This window comes from Primulina tabacum, chromosome 4 (assembly GCF_025594145.1).
Source record: "Primulina tabacum isolate GXHZ01 chromosome 4, ASM2559414v2, whole genome shotgun sequence".
Taxonomy (NCBI): domain Eukaryota; kingdom Viridiplantae; phylum Streptophyta; class Magnoliopsida; order Lamiales; family Gesneriaceae; genus Primulina; species Primulina tabacum.
Genome location: NC_134553.1, coordinates 9,357,329 through 9,373,950, shown reverse-complemented (window position 1 = coordinate 9,373,950; position 16,622 = coordinate 9,357,329). Strand labels below are relative to the sequence as shown.

The window sequence follows — 16,622 nt, the reverse complement described above, 5'->3', positions numbered from 1 at the left end:
TAAGGAAATTCGAGGTTTTCTTGGACATGCAGGTTTTTACCGCAGGTTTATTAAGAATTTCTCTAAGGTTGCTCACTCAATGTCCAAGTTACTCCAAAAGGATACGCCTTTCAACTTTGGGGAAGATTGCAAGGAAACTTTTGACAAACTAAAGAACGTGTTGACCATAGTGCCCATAATCCAGCCACCTGACTGGAATCTGCCTTTTGAATTCATGTGTGATGCAAGCAGTTATGCGGTGGGATCTGTTCTAGGCCAGCGAATTGACAAGAGGAGTCATGTCATATATTATGCTTCAAAAACATTAGATCATGCGCATTGCAACTATACCACTACGGAAAAAGAGCTCTTAGCTATTGTTTTTGCCCTAGATAAATTTTGATCACATTTGCTTAACTCTAAAGTAATTGTGTTTTCTGATCATGTAGCATTGAAATATCTACGGACCAAAAAGGAGTCAAAACCGAGGTTGATAAGATGGATACTCTTATTTCAAGAGTTCGACATCAAAATCAAGGATCGAAAAGGAACTGAAAACCCAGTCGCTGATCATATAAGCAGACTTGTGAAAGACGAAGATGTTTTGCCTATTTCTGAAATTTTTCCAGATCAGCAATTGTTTGAAGTGAAAGGTACGAATCCTTGGTATGCAGACATTGGTAATTATTTGGTCACCGAAGTTTTACCTAACACTCTTAGTAAATCTCGCAAAGTAAAGATTCATTGTGAAGCAAAATATTATGTATGGGATTAACCTTATTTATGGAAGTTTTGTGTTGATCAAGTGATTAGGAGATGTGCTCATGAAACTGAACATAAATCAATTTTGGTTTTTTGTCATAATTATGCATGTGGTGGTCATTTTGGACCAAAACGAACGGCTAGAAAAATGTTGGATGGCAGGCTATATTGGGAACACTGTTTAAATATGTCTATATGTTCTGTAAAAGATGTGAGCGATACCAAAGAACAAGTTCATTGTCTCATAGAAACGAAATGCCCCAGAACCCAATTCTTATATGCGATATTTTCGATATTTGGGGCATAGACTTCATGGGACCGTTCCCTTCATCGGGAGACTATCTTTACATACTGCTGATAGTTGATTATGTTTTGAAGTGGGTGGAAGCAAAACCCATTAGGACTAATGATTCTAAAGTGGTTGCAAATTTTATCAAGTCTAATATTTTCAGCAGGTTTGGAAGGGCGCTAATAAGTGATCAAGGAACCCATTTTTGCAATCAAACAATTGAAGCGTTGTTGAAGAAATATTGATACATCATAGAGTGGCCACTGCATATCATCCACAAACAAATGGCCAGGCCGAAGTTTCCAATCGGGAGATTAAGTCTATCCTAGCAAAGACCGTCAATCCGGGAAGAAAAGATTGGAGCCTTCGTCTAGATGATGCACTTTGGGCTTATCATATGGCATACGAAACTCCACTAGGGATGTCCCCTTACAGGTTAGTCTTTGGAAAAACATGTCATTTGTCTTTGGAAATTGAACATAAAACCTATTGCGCGGTCAAACACTAAAATATGGACTTGGAAGAAGAAGCAGGCGAATCGACAAAGTTGCAACTACAAGAGTTGGAGGAGATAAGGTTGGAAGCATATGATAATTCAAAAAACTACAAAGAGAAAACGAAGTTGTTTCACAAAAATTCAATTTTGCGAAAAAAATTAATTGTCGGCCAATAAGTATTGTTGTACAATTCTCGGCTAAAGCTCATGCTAGGTAAGCTTATTTCTCAATGGATTGGACCGTTTGTTGTTAGTCATTTGTTCCCTTATGGTGCAGTGGAAATCAAGAGTTTGGATACTGATAAAATTTTCAATGTGAATGGACATCGATCGAAGGTGTTTCACTAAGATGAAAGGGTGGCAAACATGCTCGAACTTGAGTTGGAAAAACCACACTATTCGAAATTTTAAAGGGACGAAAATTGTCGAGCATAACGACGTAAAAAAATTGAGCTTTTGGTAGGCAACCCAAATTTTTGTTCTTAAAATTTATAAGTTGTTACTTTTGGGCAGAAGAGGTCTTTTTATAAGACGTGATCACACTTTATAAGAAAACTTCTGATGGTTAAAAAAAGGGATTCTAAACGCAGATAAAGTCTTTTAACAAGACGTGATCACGCCTCGTTCGTATACTTCCTCTGTAGCCCCAACACAGTAGATGTCTTTTGACAAGGCGTGATCCAATCCTCTGTTTTTTTTTTAATTGGCAAAACACAACAGATGTATTCGACTAAGGCGTGATCACGCCCTACCCGAATACCTCTTCTGATGTCAAACAAAACAAAAGGGTTTGCAAATAGAAATTAAATAAATAAAATTGAAGTAATTGGATTAAAATAAATTAGGTGTTTACACTTTCCTTACCCTATTTTCGTTTTCCCTTCTCAATTTCTCGCAGGCTTCCTCTTCTTCTTCATCGACATCCATCTCTCGGTCATGCGCACCAGGCCACGACGCACCGATATCATCTTCACACCACCCCACTTCGCAACCACCTTCGCACAGCACCATCTCTTCACCACAACATCTCGCAGCTCCATTCCACAACAGTGCACGGAACACCGACCGCATCTCCCACCACACCGTTCGGCCACCAGCCTACCTTCGCACGACCATCTTCTCGCTCAACCACCGGTACCATTCCACCGCATCATCTCGCACAGCCGCCACACCACTCTAGGTGATATCTTCTTCCTTGATATAAAAATTCCTTGATTCTCACCGCATCATCTCGCACAGTCCTGTTAAATTATTCGTTTCACTAGCAATTGGATATCATTGTGTGCGCCTATTATTTTACTTGTTGTATTTGTGCTTGTGACCCATGTCTATTGTTGGTTGTTGGAGAATCGTGTGGAGTAGTATAATTTGTTGATAGAATGTATCGGGGTTCTCAAACATCGCATAAGCAAGTCGACAACCCAAGTTCTTCGTCGGGGTCAACTAACGATCATACCAACACACCTTCGTCGGGGCGAAAAAGGGCTAGAATGGGAAAGTGGATGAATGTCTTACCACCTGCCGATTCGGATTTGCATGGACAATTTAACTTTCACTAGGAAAACTAAAAAGAATAGGTATAAGACACTGTCAAAAACAAATCATCCTCTGCAAATATATTCATCACCCGACCTTGGAAGTTTTAAATATTCGAACAAAGGTGTTTGAGTTAATCAACAATATTGGGTGGGCGTCTTACTTTGCAATCACTTGTCATGACTATATTGAACTTGTGCGTGAGTTTTATGCAACGTTCGAATTCATAAAACCTGACAACTTCACGCTCTCCAGCCCAGGGGTAGTCCGATTTCGGTTGATGGGTAACACTTTTAAATTCTCGATCACTGAACTTAATCTTGCTTTTGGTTTTATCACCGAGGGCTTATAGATTCACGTGGGTGGAGGCTCACGTTAATCCAAAGGCTCAGGCGAGTTATCTGATTCACAATGTGTAAGGCTGGAACGTGCCACTGCAATACCTGGTGGACAAAAAGAGAAAACTCCATGGAATTGTTCTATTAGTCCAATATTTTCTAAACAACGCAAATCCAAAGGCTCCATAGAACAAGCGACTTGAAGATCATTAGTATTGAAATCAATCAAATTCAAGTTAACAGCAAGTGCAGTGATCAAAGAACCAAGAATCATATGACATTTATGCGCTACCACACCAACGAATTGGGAAACTAACCAATAGCCAAGATTTACTTTAATTAGATTTTGCATACACCACAGGAAAAAAAATTCAGATTTCGTCAACACACCTACAGAATACTTACGACCCGAAAAAGTAAAAGCAAAGAACCTATGAATAAATTTCATGTTGGATTATGTAGATGATAATCTTTGGGTTTACTTGGGTCGTAGTTGTTTTGTGTGGAACAAGCTCGATAGAAGGCAATGTGATTAAATTGATCATGAAAATCACATGCACTAGTCAAATACTCATCAGTGTTTGCAAAATCCTCGGTGATAAAACCTAAAGCAAGATTAAGTTCAGGGATCGAGAATTTAAAAGTGTTACCCATCAACCGAAATCGGACTACCCCTGTCCCTTGGGATGGAGAGCGTGAAGTTGTCAGGTTTTATGAATTCGAACATTGCATAAAACTCACGCACAAGTTGAATATAGACAGGGCAAGTGATTGTAAAGTAAGGCGTTCACCCAATATTAATGATTAACTCAAACACCTCTGTTCGAATATTTAAAACTTCCAAGGTCGGGTGATGAATATATTTGCAGGGAATGATTTTTTTTGGACATAGTGCCTTATACCTATCCTTTTCAGTTTTTCTAGTGAAGGTTAAGTGTCCATGTAAATCCGAATCGCAGGTGGTAAGACATTCATCTCCTTTCCCATTCTAGCCTTTTTTCGCCTCGGCGAAGGTGTGTTGGTATGATCATGAGCTGATCCCGACGAAGAACTTGGGTTGTCGACTTGCTTATGCGATGCTTGAGAACCCTAGCGCGTTCTATCAATAAATTATACTATTTAACACGATTATCCCATGAAGTTTGGCTTCACCATAAAGACCCCTCTTCAATAATAAGATAGTAGGATAAACATGATATTGTAAATAATACTGAAAATGATTGAATAATCAAGAAAACAAATAATGATATGAAACAAACAATAACCGAGTTATTATGATACCAATTCAAATGCATGAATTAAATCTAATTTTTCAAACCGGAATAAGAGTTTGTGATTAAAACAGAAGCATTAGAAAACCGAATTACAAAGAGGAAACATAAACATATCAATGAAGAGAAACCAAAAGGCAAGAAGGCATTACCCGCTTTGTACCATAGTGCCGAACTATATTTACATGTTGGAACTGACTTAGATGAGCAATTTCCTAAAAAAAATAATATTAAAGATGTAAATAAACAAATATAAATTCATACAAATCAGTCATTACAAGAAATTAGAAAATAATGATGGAAGTTCAGAAAAAGCATTTAGGGTTACACAACCTGTTCAAGTTGGATAATTCGTTGCTTTCCCCCATCTCCTTGATCAAGCAAAGATACTTCCTTCACAAACAAAAAGAATTCATTAAGACAATCATAGCAAACTAATTAAATAAATTTGCAATTCTCTTATCGCTCCAATTTGCAAAATTTGTACTATAATATGAACAGATTAATTATATCTTCTATCCAAAGCCCAAAATGTTTGTGCCTAGGCTCAAGGCACAAAGAGAGCCTGCATTTTCGCATGGAGACGCGTAGAGATGCTGCCCTGTAGGTCAAAATAATCAAGGCTTGGTGCAGTTCCGTTGACTTTCTGCATAATCGTTGCACATTCATCTTCTTCCAAACCTTGAAACAATCATCTTCTTCCAAACCTTGAAACAATTGTTCTTACTAATTCCTCCCAACTAACAATAACCAAAATTCCACCGCCATACATCCCTCAAGATGCAACAACATTTACTTCTCACATTCCATTCTTTAACATTCTCTACCTATCAGCGGTATCTATCCTGCAATATATGAATCAACTGAGCTTTCTATTCTGTTGGTGGCATGTGGTAGTTTTATAATAGAAAGTGCAGTTATATTTAAATCCTGTGCACTTTCTTTTCTTAAAATTTTCAAATGGTCGTCCTAAGAGACATCATTCGTATCTTGTTCTATTCTATAATTTGAATGTATTCCAAACCATCACTGAAAAACATATTTTGCAAATGCACTTGAGTAAATGATTCAATATGGAGCAAAATAAAGTTTTCTTTGTAATGTAAGCACAAAACATATTTAGTAAAACCTAATTTAAACAATGTAAATGAAAAAAATATGATGAACAAAATTCCAGAATGAGGAGAACTCCTGAAGGTTCTGTGTAGTTTTTTTAAAAGAATAGGAGAACAAAATTCCAGAATGAGGAGAACTCATGCAAATGCACTTTTGAGTAAATCATTCTTAGTACATGTTTTTTAAAATAAGATGAACATTATTGCACTAGAAGCCAAAATAACTCGTATACTTGTATATAACCACAAAAAAAAAAGGTATGGTTGGCGACGGTTGCTTGATAAACCGTCGTTACCTTCGCGACGGTTTTGTTAAACCGTCGTTAAAATAGCTACGGGTTTTAAAAAATCCGTCGCATAAGGAAAATAAGCAACGAATTATAAATATCCGTCGCTATTTTAAAGACGGTTAACTGTAAAACGTTGCTAATATTGCGACTGTTTAAAACAAACCGTCGCAATTTTGAGCGACGAGATTTTTTAACCGTAGGATTTGGCGACGTATCTATTTAAGTCTGTCGCCATACTAGGCGACGGTGTTTTAGTAGACCGTCGCTATTGGATTAGGCGACGTTGCTTTTTTAAATAAACAACGGTTTATCAAAAACAGTGCTAAATTGCGACTGTTTGAACAAAACCGTCGCCATTTGTGCGACGGAATAGTCAACCCGTCGCCATGTGCGACGATAAAAATACATACCCGTCGCTATTTGCGACTGGCTTATAAAACAGTCGCCAAAGGCGACGGTTTAACAAATACCGCCGCCAATCTCAATCGACGACGGTTTAACAAAACCGTCGCCGATCTTGATCGACGACGGTTTGAATTAAACCGTCGCTATCGGGGACGGTTTGACGCAACAACCGTCGCGCTTAGCAACGGTTTCTCTAAAACCGTCGCTATTCCTCTATAAATACCGACGTTTGCGAACATTTTTCTTCAGCGTTTTTTGCCTTTCTTCTCTGGTAGTAGCGACACTCTATCAATTCTTCACAGTTTCGGTTATTTAATTATGTACTAACATGTTTTCGTATTAATTTCGTAGATTTGCTCGTCGGTCTGATATTGCAGCGTTACGTGGATCTGCATAGCTTCGCGCACGTCGGGTTTTTAAATCGTTTTCTTTACAATAAATTTAATATTTCATTTGAATTCGTGCGTAGTAGTTTATTTATGAATTGTAGCGTAGTATTTCAGAGTTATGAATTTTAGCGTAGTGTTTTATTCAATCTGTAAATTATGCATGATTTTCTTTTACTAGATAATTAAGTTAATGTTATTTTTGTAGGATATTTATTTATATTTTCGTTTGATAGTTTTTGATAATAGATTTTAAATAAATTAATATTTAAACAATTGTAGGGTTCAATGGATAACACAGATAGAAGTTGGATGTATCGTAGGTTGGAGAATGGGTTCTTAAGTGGTCAATTTTGTGTTGGTGTTGAGACATTTGTGTCATTTGCACTAAGTCATCCTGAGTGTCTATTGAATGGGAAATTACGATGTCCATGCAACCGTAAGAAGTGTCAAAACAAAAGTTTTGAGGATGCCGAGACTGTAAAGTATCATTTAGGTAGATATGGTTTCGTACCGAACTATTATTGTTGGCAGTTTCATGGTGATCAGTACGTCCCTCCTATGTTTCCAAACTTCAATATGGAGGCTCCTTCTTTATCTCCTCGTTTCGTAAACAGATCAACTCAAGAAGAATTCATTGAACCAATTCAATCTGATCAATACTTCTATAATACTGAACATGGAAAACCAATATTTTGATGAGACAATTCAAAATGAAACGAATGAATTTGCCGAACAAAATGCCTCGTACATACTCTGGCAACGATGATCCTCAAAGTCCAAACAGTCCTATAAAATCTATGTACGAAATGATTAAGTCTGCTGAGAAAGAAATTTGGGATGGAAATCCACACGGTCATTCTTTGCTGTCTGTGTTAGCTCGGTTGTTGAAGATGAAACAAGAGCATAACATGTCTGAGCGAAATTACAATGATATGTGTCGATTAATGTCTGAGCTGTGTCCTTCCGATAACTCAGTGCCAGAGAGTTTTTATGCGAGAAAGAAACTTATCAAAGATCTTGGACTTCCAGTCGAGAAAATAGATGTATGTCAAAATAACTGTATGATATATTGTGGGGAAGACGACTCGTTGACAGAGTGTAAGATTTGTCAACATCCTCGGTACATACGTAGCAGACGTCGATCTAGTAATCGTAAAAGTCAAACTCCGTACAAAAAGATGTATTACTTTCCAATCACTCAACGTTTGCAATGATTATATGCGTCAAAAGCTACAGCCTCACATATGCGTTGGCACAAAGAACATCATTTCGATGGTGACACAATGACACATCCTTCGGATTCTCCAGCGTGGCGTCATTTCGACGCGATGCATCCATCATTCGCATCTGAGATTCGAAATGTGAGGTTAGGAATGTCAACCGATGGTTTTCAACCTTTTGGTCAAAGTGGTCAACCATATTCATCATGGCCTGTCATTGTCACGCCATACAACTTACCCCCTTGGATGTGTATGAAAGAGGAATACAGTGTTCTCGACGGTTATTGTACCTGGGCCAAATATGGAATCTTTCTGACCATCAACAATGTAAGTGTGCATGGATCAGAATTATGGCCTGACCTAATATACATCCATGTTTGAGGGGTACTTATAAAAAGACAGTCCTGTCAGTCAAGAATACACAAAATAATACAACACAACACCAACATTGTACTCGTTCATGGTTTCTGTTTGTTCTCTTGAAATATCACCTAAGTAATGTTTGTAAGAACTTATTTTAATTGGTTCCCAGCTTTTACGAACAATTTTATAACTTTGCATTGACTAAAAGCTTGGAAGAACTTAAAATAAGCATTTGCAAACATTATCTTAGTGGTTTAAGGTGTGGGTTGATACTGATCGCTCTAGTAGCAATCTATCAAATAGGTCAAGAAAGATTTGTAGACGAGTTTCCAGATCCAAGCAAATTTCAGTATTCAGCTACGAATAGGTACATCGAAAACCCGATTCGATGTTTTTTTATGTCTTCCCAAAATTCCAACAATGGTATCCGAGCAGTCGTAGCTCAATCTGGCCTTAATTGAATTATGATACTATAGATAACGTGGCAATTTGTTTGGTCAAGCTGTGAACGTAAATCAGTTAAACACCATCAACAAAAGAGTAGGTAAACTAGATGGATAAAAAAACAATAAAAATTATTAAAAAGGTGTTTCACCTTAAGATTATTTCATGCGATTAAAGATTTATCACCAAACCCATTAAAATTGAATCTTGTATGTCTAGCGCAGATCGTCAAAACAATTAATTTAGAAAACAAAAGGAAAAAATGAAAGGGAAAACTAGAAAGCAGCGCCTGAGAGGTATGAGGCTTCCCCGTACCCACCATGACATGCTGCCCGTCGCGAGGCTACGATTCTGCTCCCAAATGCAATGTGACACCGCTTAATTTTCTTAGCGCACGCACAGGTTTTCTGAAGAGATCCTAGCACGGTCGATTAAAAATGTCTACGCACGGAGAGATCGGCTAAAGATTTGATGACGCGATCGTGGGTGATATTCGGCGGTGGCAGCTGGCGAAAATGAAGAAGGTGACGATGATGCAATTTGCCCTGACCACCTTGGACTCTAATACTTTCTAAATCATATTAATCAAGTAAATCGTATATGACAACACCGTGTGATAAAAGTCGTTTGAAAAAAATTGGTACCAAAAAAAGGCGGGTTTTATTGTGCTTTTGTTTTATTAAGTACGATCTAAACACAATTTTGTTCAATTTAATATAGCGAAGGTGGTCAGGGGCAATTGCATCATCGCACCTTCTTCATTTCCGCCAGCTTGGCACCGCCTACACGTCCACCCACTTTCCGCGTCATCAATCTTAGCCGATCTCTCCGTGCGTAGACATTTTTTAATCGACCGTGCTAGGATCTCTTCAGAAAACCTGTGCGTGCGCTAAGAAAACTTAAGCGTGTCCACATTGCATTTGGGAGCAGAATCGTAGCCTCGAGACGGCAGCATGTCATGGTGGGTACGGGGAAGCCTCATACCTCTCAGGCGCTGCTTTCTAGTTTTCCCTTTCATTTTTTCCTTTTGTTTTCTAAATTAATTGTTTTGACGATCTGCGCTAGACATACAAGATTCAATTTTAATGGGTTTGGTGATAAATCTTTAATCGCATGAAATAATCTTAAGGTGAAACACCTTTTTAATATTTTTATTGTTTTTTTATCCATCTAGTTTACCTACTCTTTTGTTGATGGTGTTTCACTGATTTACGTTCACAGCTTGACCAAACAAATTGCCATAGTATCATAATTCAATTAAGGCCAGATTGAGCTACGACTGCTCGGATACCATTGTTGGAATTTTGGGAAGACATAAAAACACATCGAATCGGGTTTTCGATGTACCTATTCGTAGCTGAATACTGAAATTTGCTTGGATCTGGAAACTCGTCTACAAATCTTTCTTGACCTATTTGATAGATTGCTACTAGAGCGATCAGTATCAACCCACACCTTAAACCACTAAGATAATGTTTGCAAATGCTTATTTTAAGTTCTTCCAAGCTTTTAGTCAATGCAAAGTTAGAAAATTGTTCGTAAAAGCTGGGAACCAATTAAAATAAGTTCTTACAAACATTACTTAGGTGATATTTCAATAGAACAAACAGAAACCATGAACGAGTCAATGTTGGTGTTGTGTTGTATTATTTTGTGTATTCTTGACTGACAGGACTGTCTTTTTAAAAGTACCCCTCAAACATGGATGTATATTAGGTCAGGCCATAATTCTGATCTACGCACACTTCCATTGTTGATGGTCAGAAAGATTCCATTTTTTTATTAAGCTGATTTTTGAGTTTTCAATTTTGTTATTTGAAATTGTTTCCCTTGGAAGTGGGAGCGCATTCTCTCCTCCATTTCAACATCTTTGAAACCATATATTTATGAATTTCATAGTTTTTAAACTTTTGTTTGTGTTATTTATTTGAAAATATATTAATATGTGGAAGAATTTCAGGTGATTATAATGATGGAGAATTGCTGTTTTCGTTTGCTCCAGTAAAAGTGGGAGGGATTAGAGATGTCAGGAGGTGAATCCCCTGACTGGACCCAATTTGAGGGTGATCCATCAGTTCGCCAAGTTAGTGTGAATGGGGTTTGCATGAGAACTAACATGGTCGAAGCAAAACTTGATGAGGGAAATATCCAGGAGGCTGAATCTGCATTGCGAGATGGATTATCACTCAATTTTGAGGTTGGTCTCATAAAGTAACTGCCCCTAATTTCACACTACTCTGAATTACTCTGTTTTTTTTTTTTCTGAGTGGGGGTCCATTTACCATGGCTTTTAAGCTCTAATCTTCATGTAATTGATTTATTTCTACTTTCTTCGTTGCTATCTTGTGAGCATCATTACTGATCTTGAACATAAGGATGTATTTTGCGTTGGTTATAGAATTTCTGATAATTTATGAGTTTGTGCAGTGAGTATTACAGTGAAAGGTGTTTGTGTCAGTAACTCAGTAGCATTATTTGATTTCTCATCTTAGTGGATATTCTTGAGCACAACTTTACTGTTTTTTTTATTACTGGATTGAAGGTACGTGTCAAAAATGACACTTTATCAAATTATTTTCAGGAAGCAAGAGCTCTTCTCGGAAAGTTAGAGTATCAACGAGGAAATGTTGAAGGTGCCCTACGAGTTTTCGATGGCATTGATCTTCAGGCAGCCATAAAACGAATGCAACATTCATTCAGTGATAAACAACCCTCCAAAAAAAGCCGCTCCCGCAATGAAGCAGTATGTGCTGTCCCTCAGCATGCTACAAATGTTGTGCTTGAAGCCATATATTTGAAAGCCAAGTCTCTTCAGAAGCTGGGAAAGTTAACAGGTATAATTCTGTAAACAATTTGGAAAGTACGATTATAATTAACATTCATTTCAATCCTATCCCTGCACCTTTTTCTTCTAACAGAATTAGCCACAAAAAAAAATTATTGCAAATTTCTGAAATGTAATAACTTCTTCTGGATTTTTTAAGAGGCTGCTCAAGAATGCAAAAGTGTGCTTGATGCGGTTGAAAAGATATTTGATAATGGTATACCCGATGTGATGGTAGAGGATAAGCTGCAAGACACTGTTAGTCATGCTATTGAACTACTCCCTGAGTTATGGAAACAAGCTGGCTGTTATTCCGAAGCAATATCTGCATACCGCAGAGCCCTTCTTAGTCAATGGAACCTTGACAATGAGTGCTGTGCAAGAATTCAAAAGGCATTTGCACTTTTCTTGTTGTATGGTGGGGTAGAAGCCAACCCACCTAGTTTAGCTGTACAGGTCGATGGTTCTTATGTACCTAAAAACAATCTTGAGGAAGCCATTTTGCTTTTGATGATTCTTATGAGAAAGTTCTACCTCGGAAATACCAATTGGGATCCATCTGTTATGGAGCACCTTAGTTTTGCTCTGTCGCTCTGCAGCCGAACTTCTGTTTTGGCAAAGCAACTTGAAGAGATCATGCCCGGAGTAGTACATCGTAATGACAGATGGAAAGCCTTGGCACTGTCATTTAGTGGGGATGGACTGAATAAATCTGCCTTAGATTTGCTTAGGAAGTCTCTGCACCAGCACGAAGATCCTGATGATATTATGTCATTATTACTGGCTGCCAAAATTTGTAGTGAGGATGTATTGCTTGCTTCAGAAGGAATGAAATATGCAGAGAGAGTGATTGAAAATGCACGGGAATCAAAAGCACATTTAAAAGGTGTGGGCCTTCGTCTGTTAGGCCTTTGCTTGGGAAAGCAAGCGAAAATTTCTTCGTCAGATTTAGAGAGATCTCGTTTTCAGTCAGAAAGTCTGAAATCTTTGGAAAGTGCATTAGGCCTAGAGCATGGAAATGCAGATCTGATATTTGACTTAGGAGTTCAATATGCTGAGCACCGGAATCTAGATGCAGCTTTGCGATATGCGGAGCAGTATATTGATGAAACCGGAGGATCAACGTTAAGAGGTTGGAGACTGCTCGCATTAGTTTTATCTGCTCAGCAACGTTTTTCTGAGGCTGAAGTGGTTATAGATGCGGCATTAGATGAAACCGCAAAGTGGGATCAAGGACCACTCCTCAGGATGAAAGCAAAGCTCAAAATATCTCAGTTACGACACATGGATGCTATTGAGACTTACCGTTATCTTCTTGCTTTGGTCCAAGCCCAAAGAAAATCATATGGTTCTCTCGGAAGTGCATCTCAGGTTAAATTCTGATTCCCCTGACTTGGACTGTTAGCTATGGAGTTTTTGTTTATTTCTGTGTGTTTCATGAACTGCTTCAAGGAAAAGCAAATCTTATTGTTAACTATATCATTTGAATTTTTTAACTTGGTGCCATAATCATTACCTTATCTGTTAAAGGTGGAGGATGATAAAATTAATGAATATGAAGTTTGGCATGGACTAGCAAAATTGTACTCTAGCCTTTCTCATTGGAAGGATGCAGAGATATGCTTGCAAAAAGCTAGGGCTCTGAAAGAATATTCAGCTGAAATCCTACACACTGAAGGTAAGCACTCAAGCTTCTTAGCATTTAATGAACACTGAAAATCTCTATTCACTTTCACTAGTAGTAGATTCAATTTCGTTTGTTTCTATTTCAAATTTTACAAACTCCTTGCCAATACATGCAAGTACTGGTTTTCCTCTGGAATACATTGGTAGGAAGGTTGACTGCTCTCCCTGTTAAAAATTGCCATCTTAGCATTTAGTTGCTGCTAAGCATTTCCAGAGCTTAAGATAAACATCTGGTAGCTTCTGTTTATGGTAAATCAGGAAGCAATCAGAGGAGAATGGAGTGTATAGGGGTTGAAGAGGGAGAATGAAAGTGAGGAAAGAGGAATTATTTTTAAGAATTGATGTTTTAATGTTCCTAAAGTGCTTGTTGATTTACCAAAAGATGATAAGTGAAGATGCCCTCTGATATGAAGGAAGCTGAATTTATTGGGCTGCTGGTAGGCAAAGATTGCTGAAAAAATAGAAGTTCATTTTGATATGCTTATGATTATAATTTACATGGATCCAGACAGGAATCCTTGTGCACAGTACACTAATAATCTTTCTTGGCCTGCTCCACCGGAAATTACTACAGTATTAACACCGGACACGTATGGAAAGAGAGGAATATTTAGTTATAATTCTTTTTCCATTTCTGGTAATCATCTATCCTAGTACATTGTTATGGTCTTTGAAACTCGCATTTCCTTTTGCGAGGGCCGAGGACATCACCCTGAAGTATTTCAAGTATCATATCCTGCCAGATTTGTCAGCTTACCCTATTGAGCAACTTGAAAGATATTTTTTCTCTCGTTATATTAGATTTGTATGTTTTTCCTTAATAATTCCTCTATCTGGTCCCAGGAGTTGCACTGGTCTATACCAGTCGATACAGGATGAGCACATTTAGTTCCTTAGCATTAAATAACGTATAAGCATTTGACAGAAGTTTGTCAATGTAAGTTGACAGAGTCGGGCCATAAGCACACCGTCATTGGTCTATTATTCGAGAAGAAATCATTGCCAAATTTTGACCAGTCTCAGTTTATGTTAGAGTCGGAAGTCCTAAAACTGCATTACAAAATCATCAAAAGCAAAGTTAAAAGTGCAGGGAAATAAGGCGAAATTCTTTCGGGGATCCAGTTTCAAAATCAATATAATTAACAATTTACACCTATAATCAAGTTTGTACAACTTCCTAGTTGAAATGGGGGAAGTGAGAGAAGCAAAGGTTAATTAAATATACAGTCGGCCGCATTACTAAGTGCCTGATTATTCTAGGTTGATTTGTGCAAAAATACCTCGGTTCTGAGAGAGGTAATTACGCACAAAATTTATGCTAGGAATAACGATTAAAGTTTAAAAGATGGGAAGTAGCAACTTTTCAATCTTACGGGAAAACTGTTTGTTAAACAAAGCAGAGTATGAATTTTTTTATTTTTTATCTTTGAAGAATCAGAGTATGTAATGTAATTTTATGAACCTAGGATTGTCTTTTATTTTCTCAGAAATCGTTTGGGATCTACCCTGTTAAAAAAGGAGTATTGGGATTTTCACTCTTTGTCAAATCCATTTTCCTCCTGAATTTAACATTATTTTTCTTAAAAAGACAGAAAAGCCAAGTCCTTTTGAGTGCAGACAAATGATGTGTGGTGTAAAGAATATGTTATGAAGAAAAGCTGAGATGCATTTTGCTAATGTCATCATCGTGCTTGGACTATCTGAAATCCATAAAGAATTTTGTTATCACGAGGATTACACATTACCTGTTCGAGTGTGCCATGATATTTATGTATGATGCATTTTTTTTTGTGAAGTATTTCATGCCTCTTGATCGCTGGCACATAAGCTTTGGTGAGACTTGAAAGATTAATGTTTGGAAGTGTTTGAACATTGAATGTATTGTGAACAGTTATATTTGTTTGGTGAGATTATTAATAAGGTGTGGGGCCCACATAAAATATTCAGAATTTGGTTATCCCACGTCGAAAGAATCTGAAAGTCGAAGGAGGGAATTTGTTATAAATTGAGCCTTCCCTTGTTTACTTTTAGTATCCTAGAATCAAAAGCTTTTCAGCTTTGATAAAAAGAGAGTGCATAGAAAAAAAGAGTGTATTTTTTTCTTGAGTGCGGGAATTCTCTTGTATGAGTTAGAGAAAATATTTTTCTCGGTATACTTGGGTTGGGATCGTGAGATATTGAGTGTATTGGTGTATACACGTGTTGTAATATTTCTTCCGGTTATAAAAGTTGCAGTGCTCCTTGAACGTAGCCTATTTTGGGTGAACCACGTAAATCTTTGTGTTTGATTATTTTATTCTGCAATTTTGGGGTGCTATATTATCATCGTGGTCGGCATCGCTTCGGGCCAATTCCCCAACAATATTTGGTTTGTTTTGCAACTTGACGTTGCTTATGGACATATTAAATTTCGGTGTAATATGCCTTATTTTTTCTTGTGCTGCGTATTATACCAGGCTTAATGCATGAAAAACAAGGACACTTGGACGAAGCTTTGGCTGCTTACATCAATGCCCTTTTACTGGAACCGATGTATGTGCCTTGCAAGATTTTAATAGGTGCCATTTTATATAAAATGGGATCCAAGATGTTGCCGGTGGCTCGAAGTCTTCTTTCAGATGCATTAAGGATTGAACCTACCAATGCTATGGCTTGGTACTACTTAGGCAAGGTTCATAAAGATGATGGAAGGATCTCTGATGCCGTCGACTGTTTCCAGGCAGCTTCCATGCTCGAAGAATCTGTTCCAATGGAGAGTTTCAGTTCCCTTATTTGAATTTTACATTTAATCAAGTCCGTATTCTTTTATTCTTTGTTAAAACTTTCAGCATTTTGAATCTGATGAGATGGACAGATTCTTTGAGCATGATTGTCATAGGCTTTTAGGGATATTTTACATTATGCAATTCCAAAATACTTTTCTCACAATAATGTATAGCAATCCGCGATTTTGTTTCTGTTTTTGTTTCTGCAATTCTATCTTATGATTCATCTCCAAGGAGTCACCAACTCACATGCCAATTGTAATCATATGTGATTACTATTCACAATTCCTAAAAATAAATTTCTCACAATAATATATCAAAATACATGAAAAGGTTTATGTATTTACATCTAATTGAAATAAGATTAAAATAAAAGATTTTTAAAAATGTTTTAATATACTTTATTTTAAAAGAGAAGATTTATATATAAATTTTTGGAGCATAAAATTG

The 16,622-nt window shown here is 37.3% G+C and overlaps 1 protein-coding gene across 7 annotated transcripts; it reads left to right on the top strand.

Moving 5' to 3' along the window:
• Positions 1–6,728: 6,728 nt before the first annotated feature.
• Positions 6,729–16,364, top strand: LOC142543043 (protein NPG1-like). Of its 7 annotated transcripts, none has more exons than XM_075650026.1 (7): positions 6,729–6,752; positions 6,833–6,893; positions 10,858–11,094; positions 11,440–11,731; positions 11,882–13,092; positions 13,252–13,399; positions 14,104–15,327. In XM_075650026.1, the coding sequence occupies exons 3-7, from the start codon at positions 10,921–10,923 to the stop codon at positions 14,121–14,123; spliced, it is 1,845 nt and encodes a 614-aa protein (XP_075506141.1). In that variant the 5' UTR covers positions 6,729–6,752; positions 6,833–6,893; positions 10,858–10,920; the 3' UTR covers positions 14,124–15,327. The 7 variants fall into 7 exon arrangements, with proteins under 7 accessions (XP_075506141.1, XP_075506135.1, XP_075506140.1 ...); XM_075650020.1 differs by lacking the exon at positions 14,104–15,327 and adding an exon at positions 15,864–16,364 and having other exon boundaries at positions 6,736–6,752; positions 6,833–6,888; XM_075650021.1 differs by lacking the exons at positions 6,729–6,752; positions 14,104–15,327 and adding exons at positions 7,150–8,236; positions 15,864–16,364 and having other exon boundaries at positions 6,836–6,893.
• Positions 16,365–16,622: the final 258 nt, after the last annotated feature.

What these genes read in the sequence shown, in the direction of transcription:
- LOC142543043 (XM_075650020.1), top strand. Translation starts at nt 10,921, where the DNA reads ATGTCAGGAGGTGAATCCCCTGACTGGACCCAATTTGAGGGTGATCCA. An exon ending in GAAGCTGGGAAAGTTAACAG is followed by an intron (nt 11,732 to 11,881) that starts GTATAATTCTGT and finishes GGATTTTTTAAG; the next exon opens with AGGCTGCTCAAGAATGCAAA. An exon ending in TGAAATCCTACACACTGAAG is followed by an intron (nt 13,400 to 15,863) that starts GTAAGCACTCAA and finishes GTATTATACCAG; the next exon opens with GCTTAATGCATGAAAAACAA.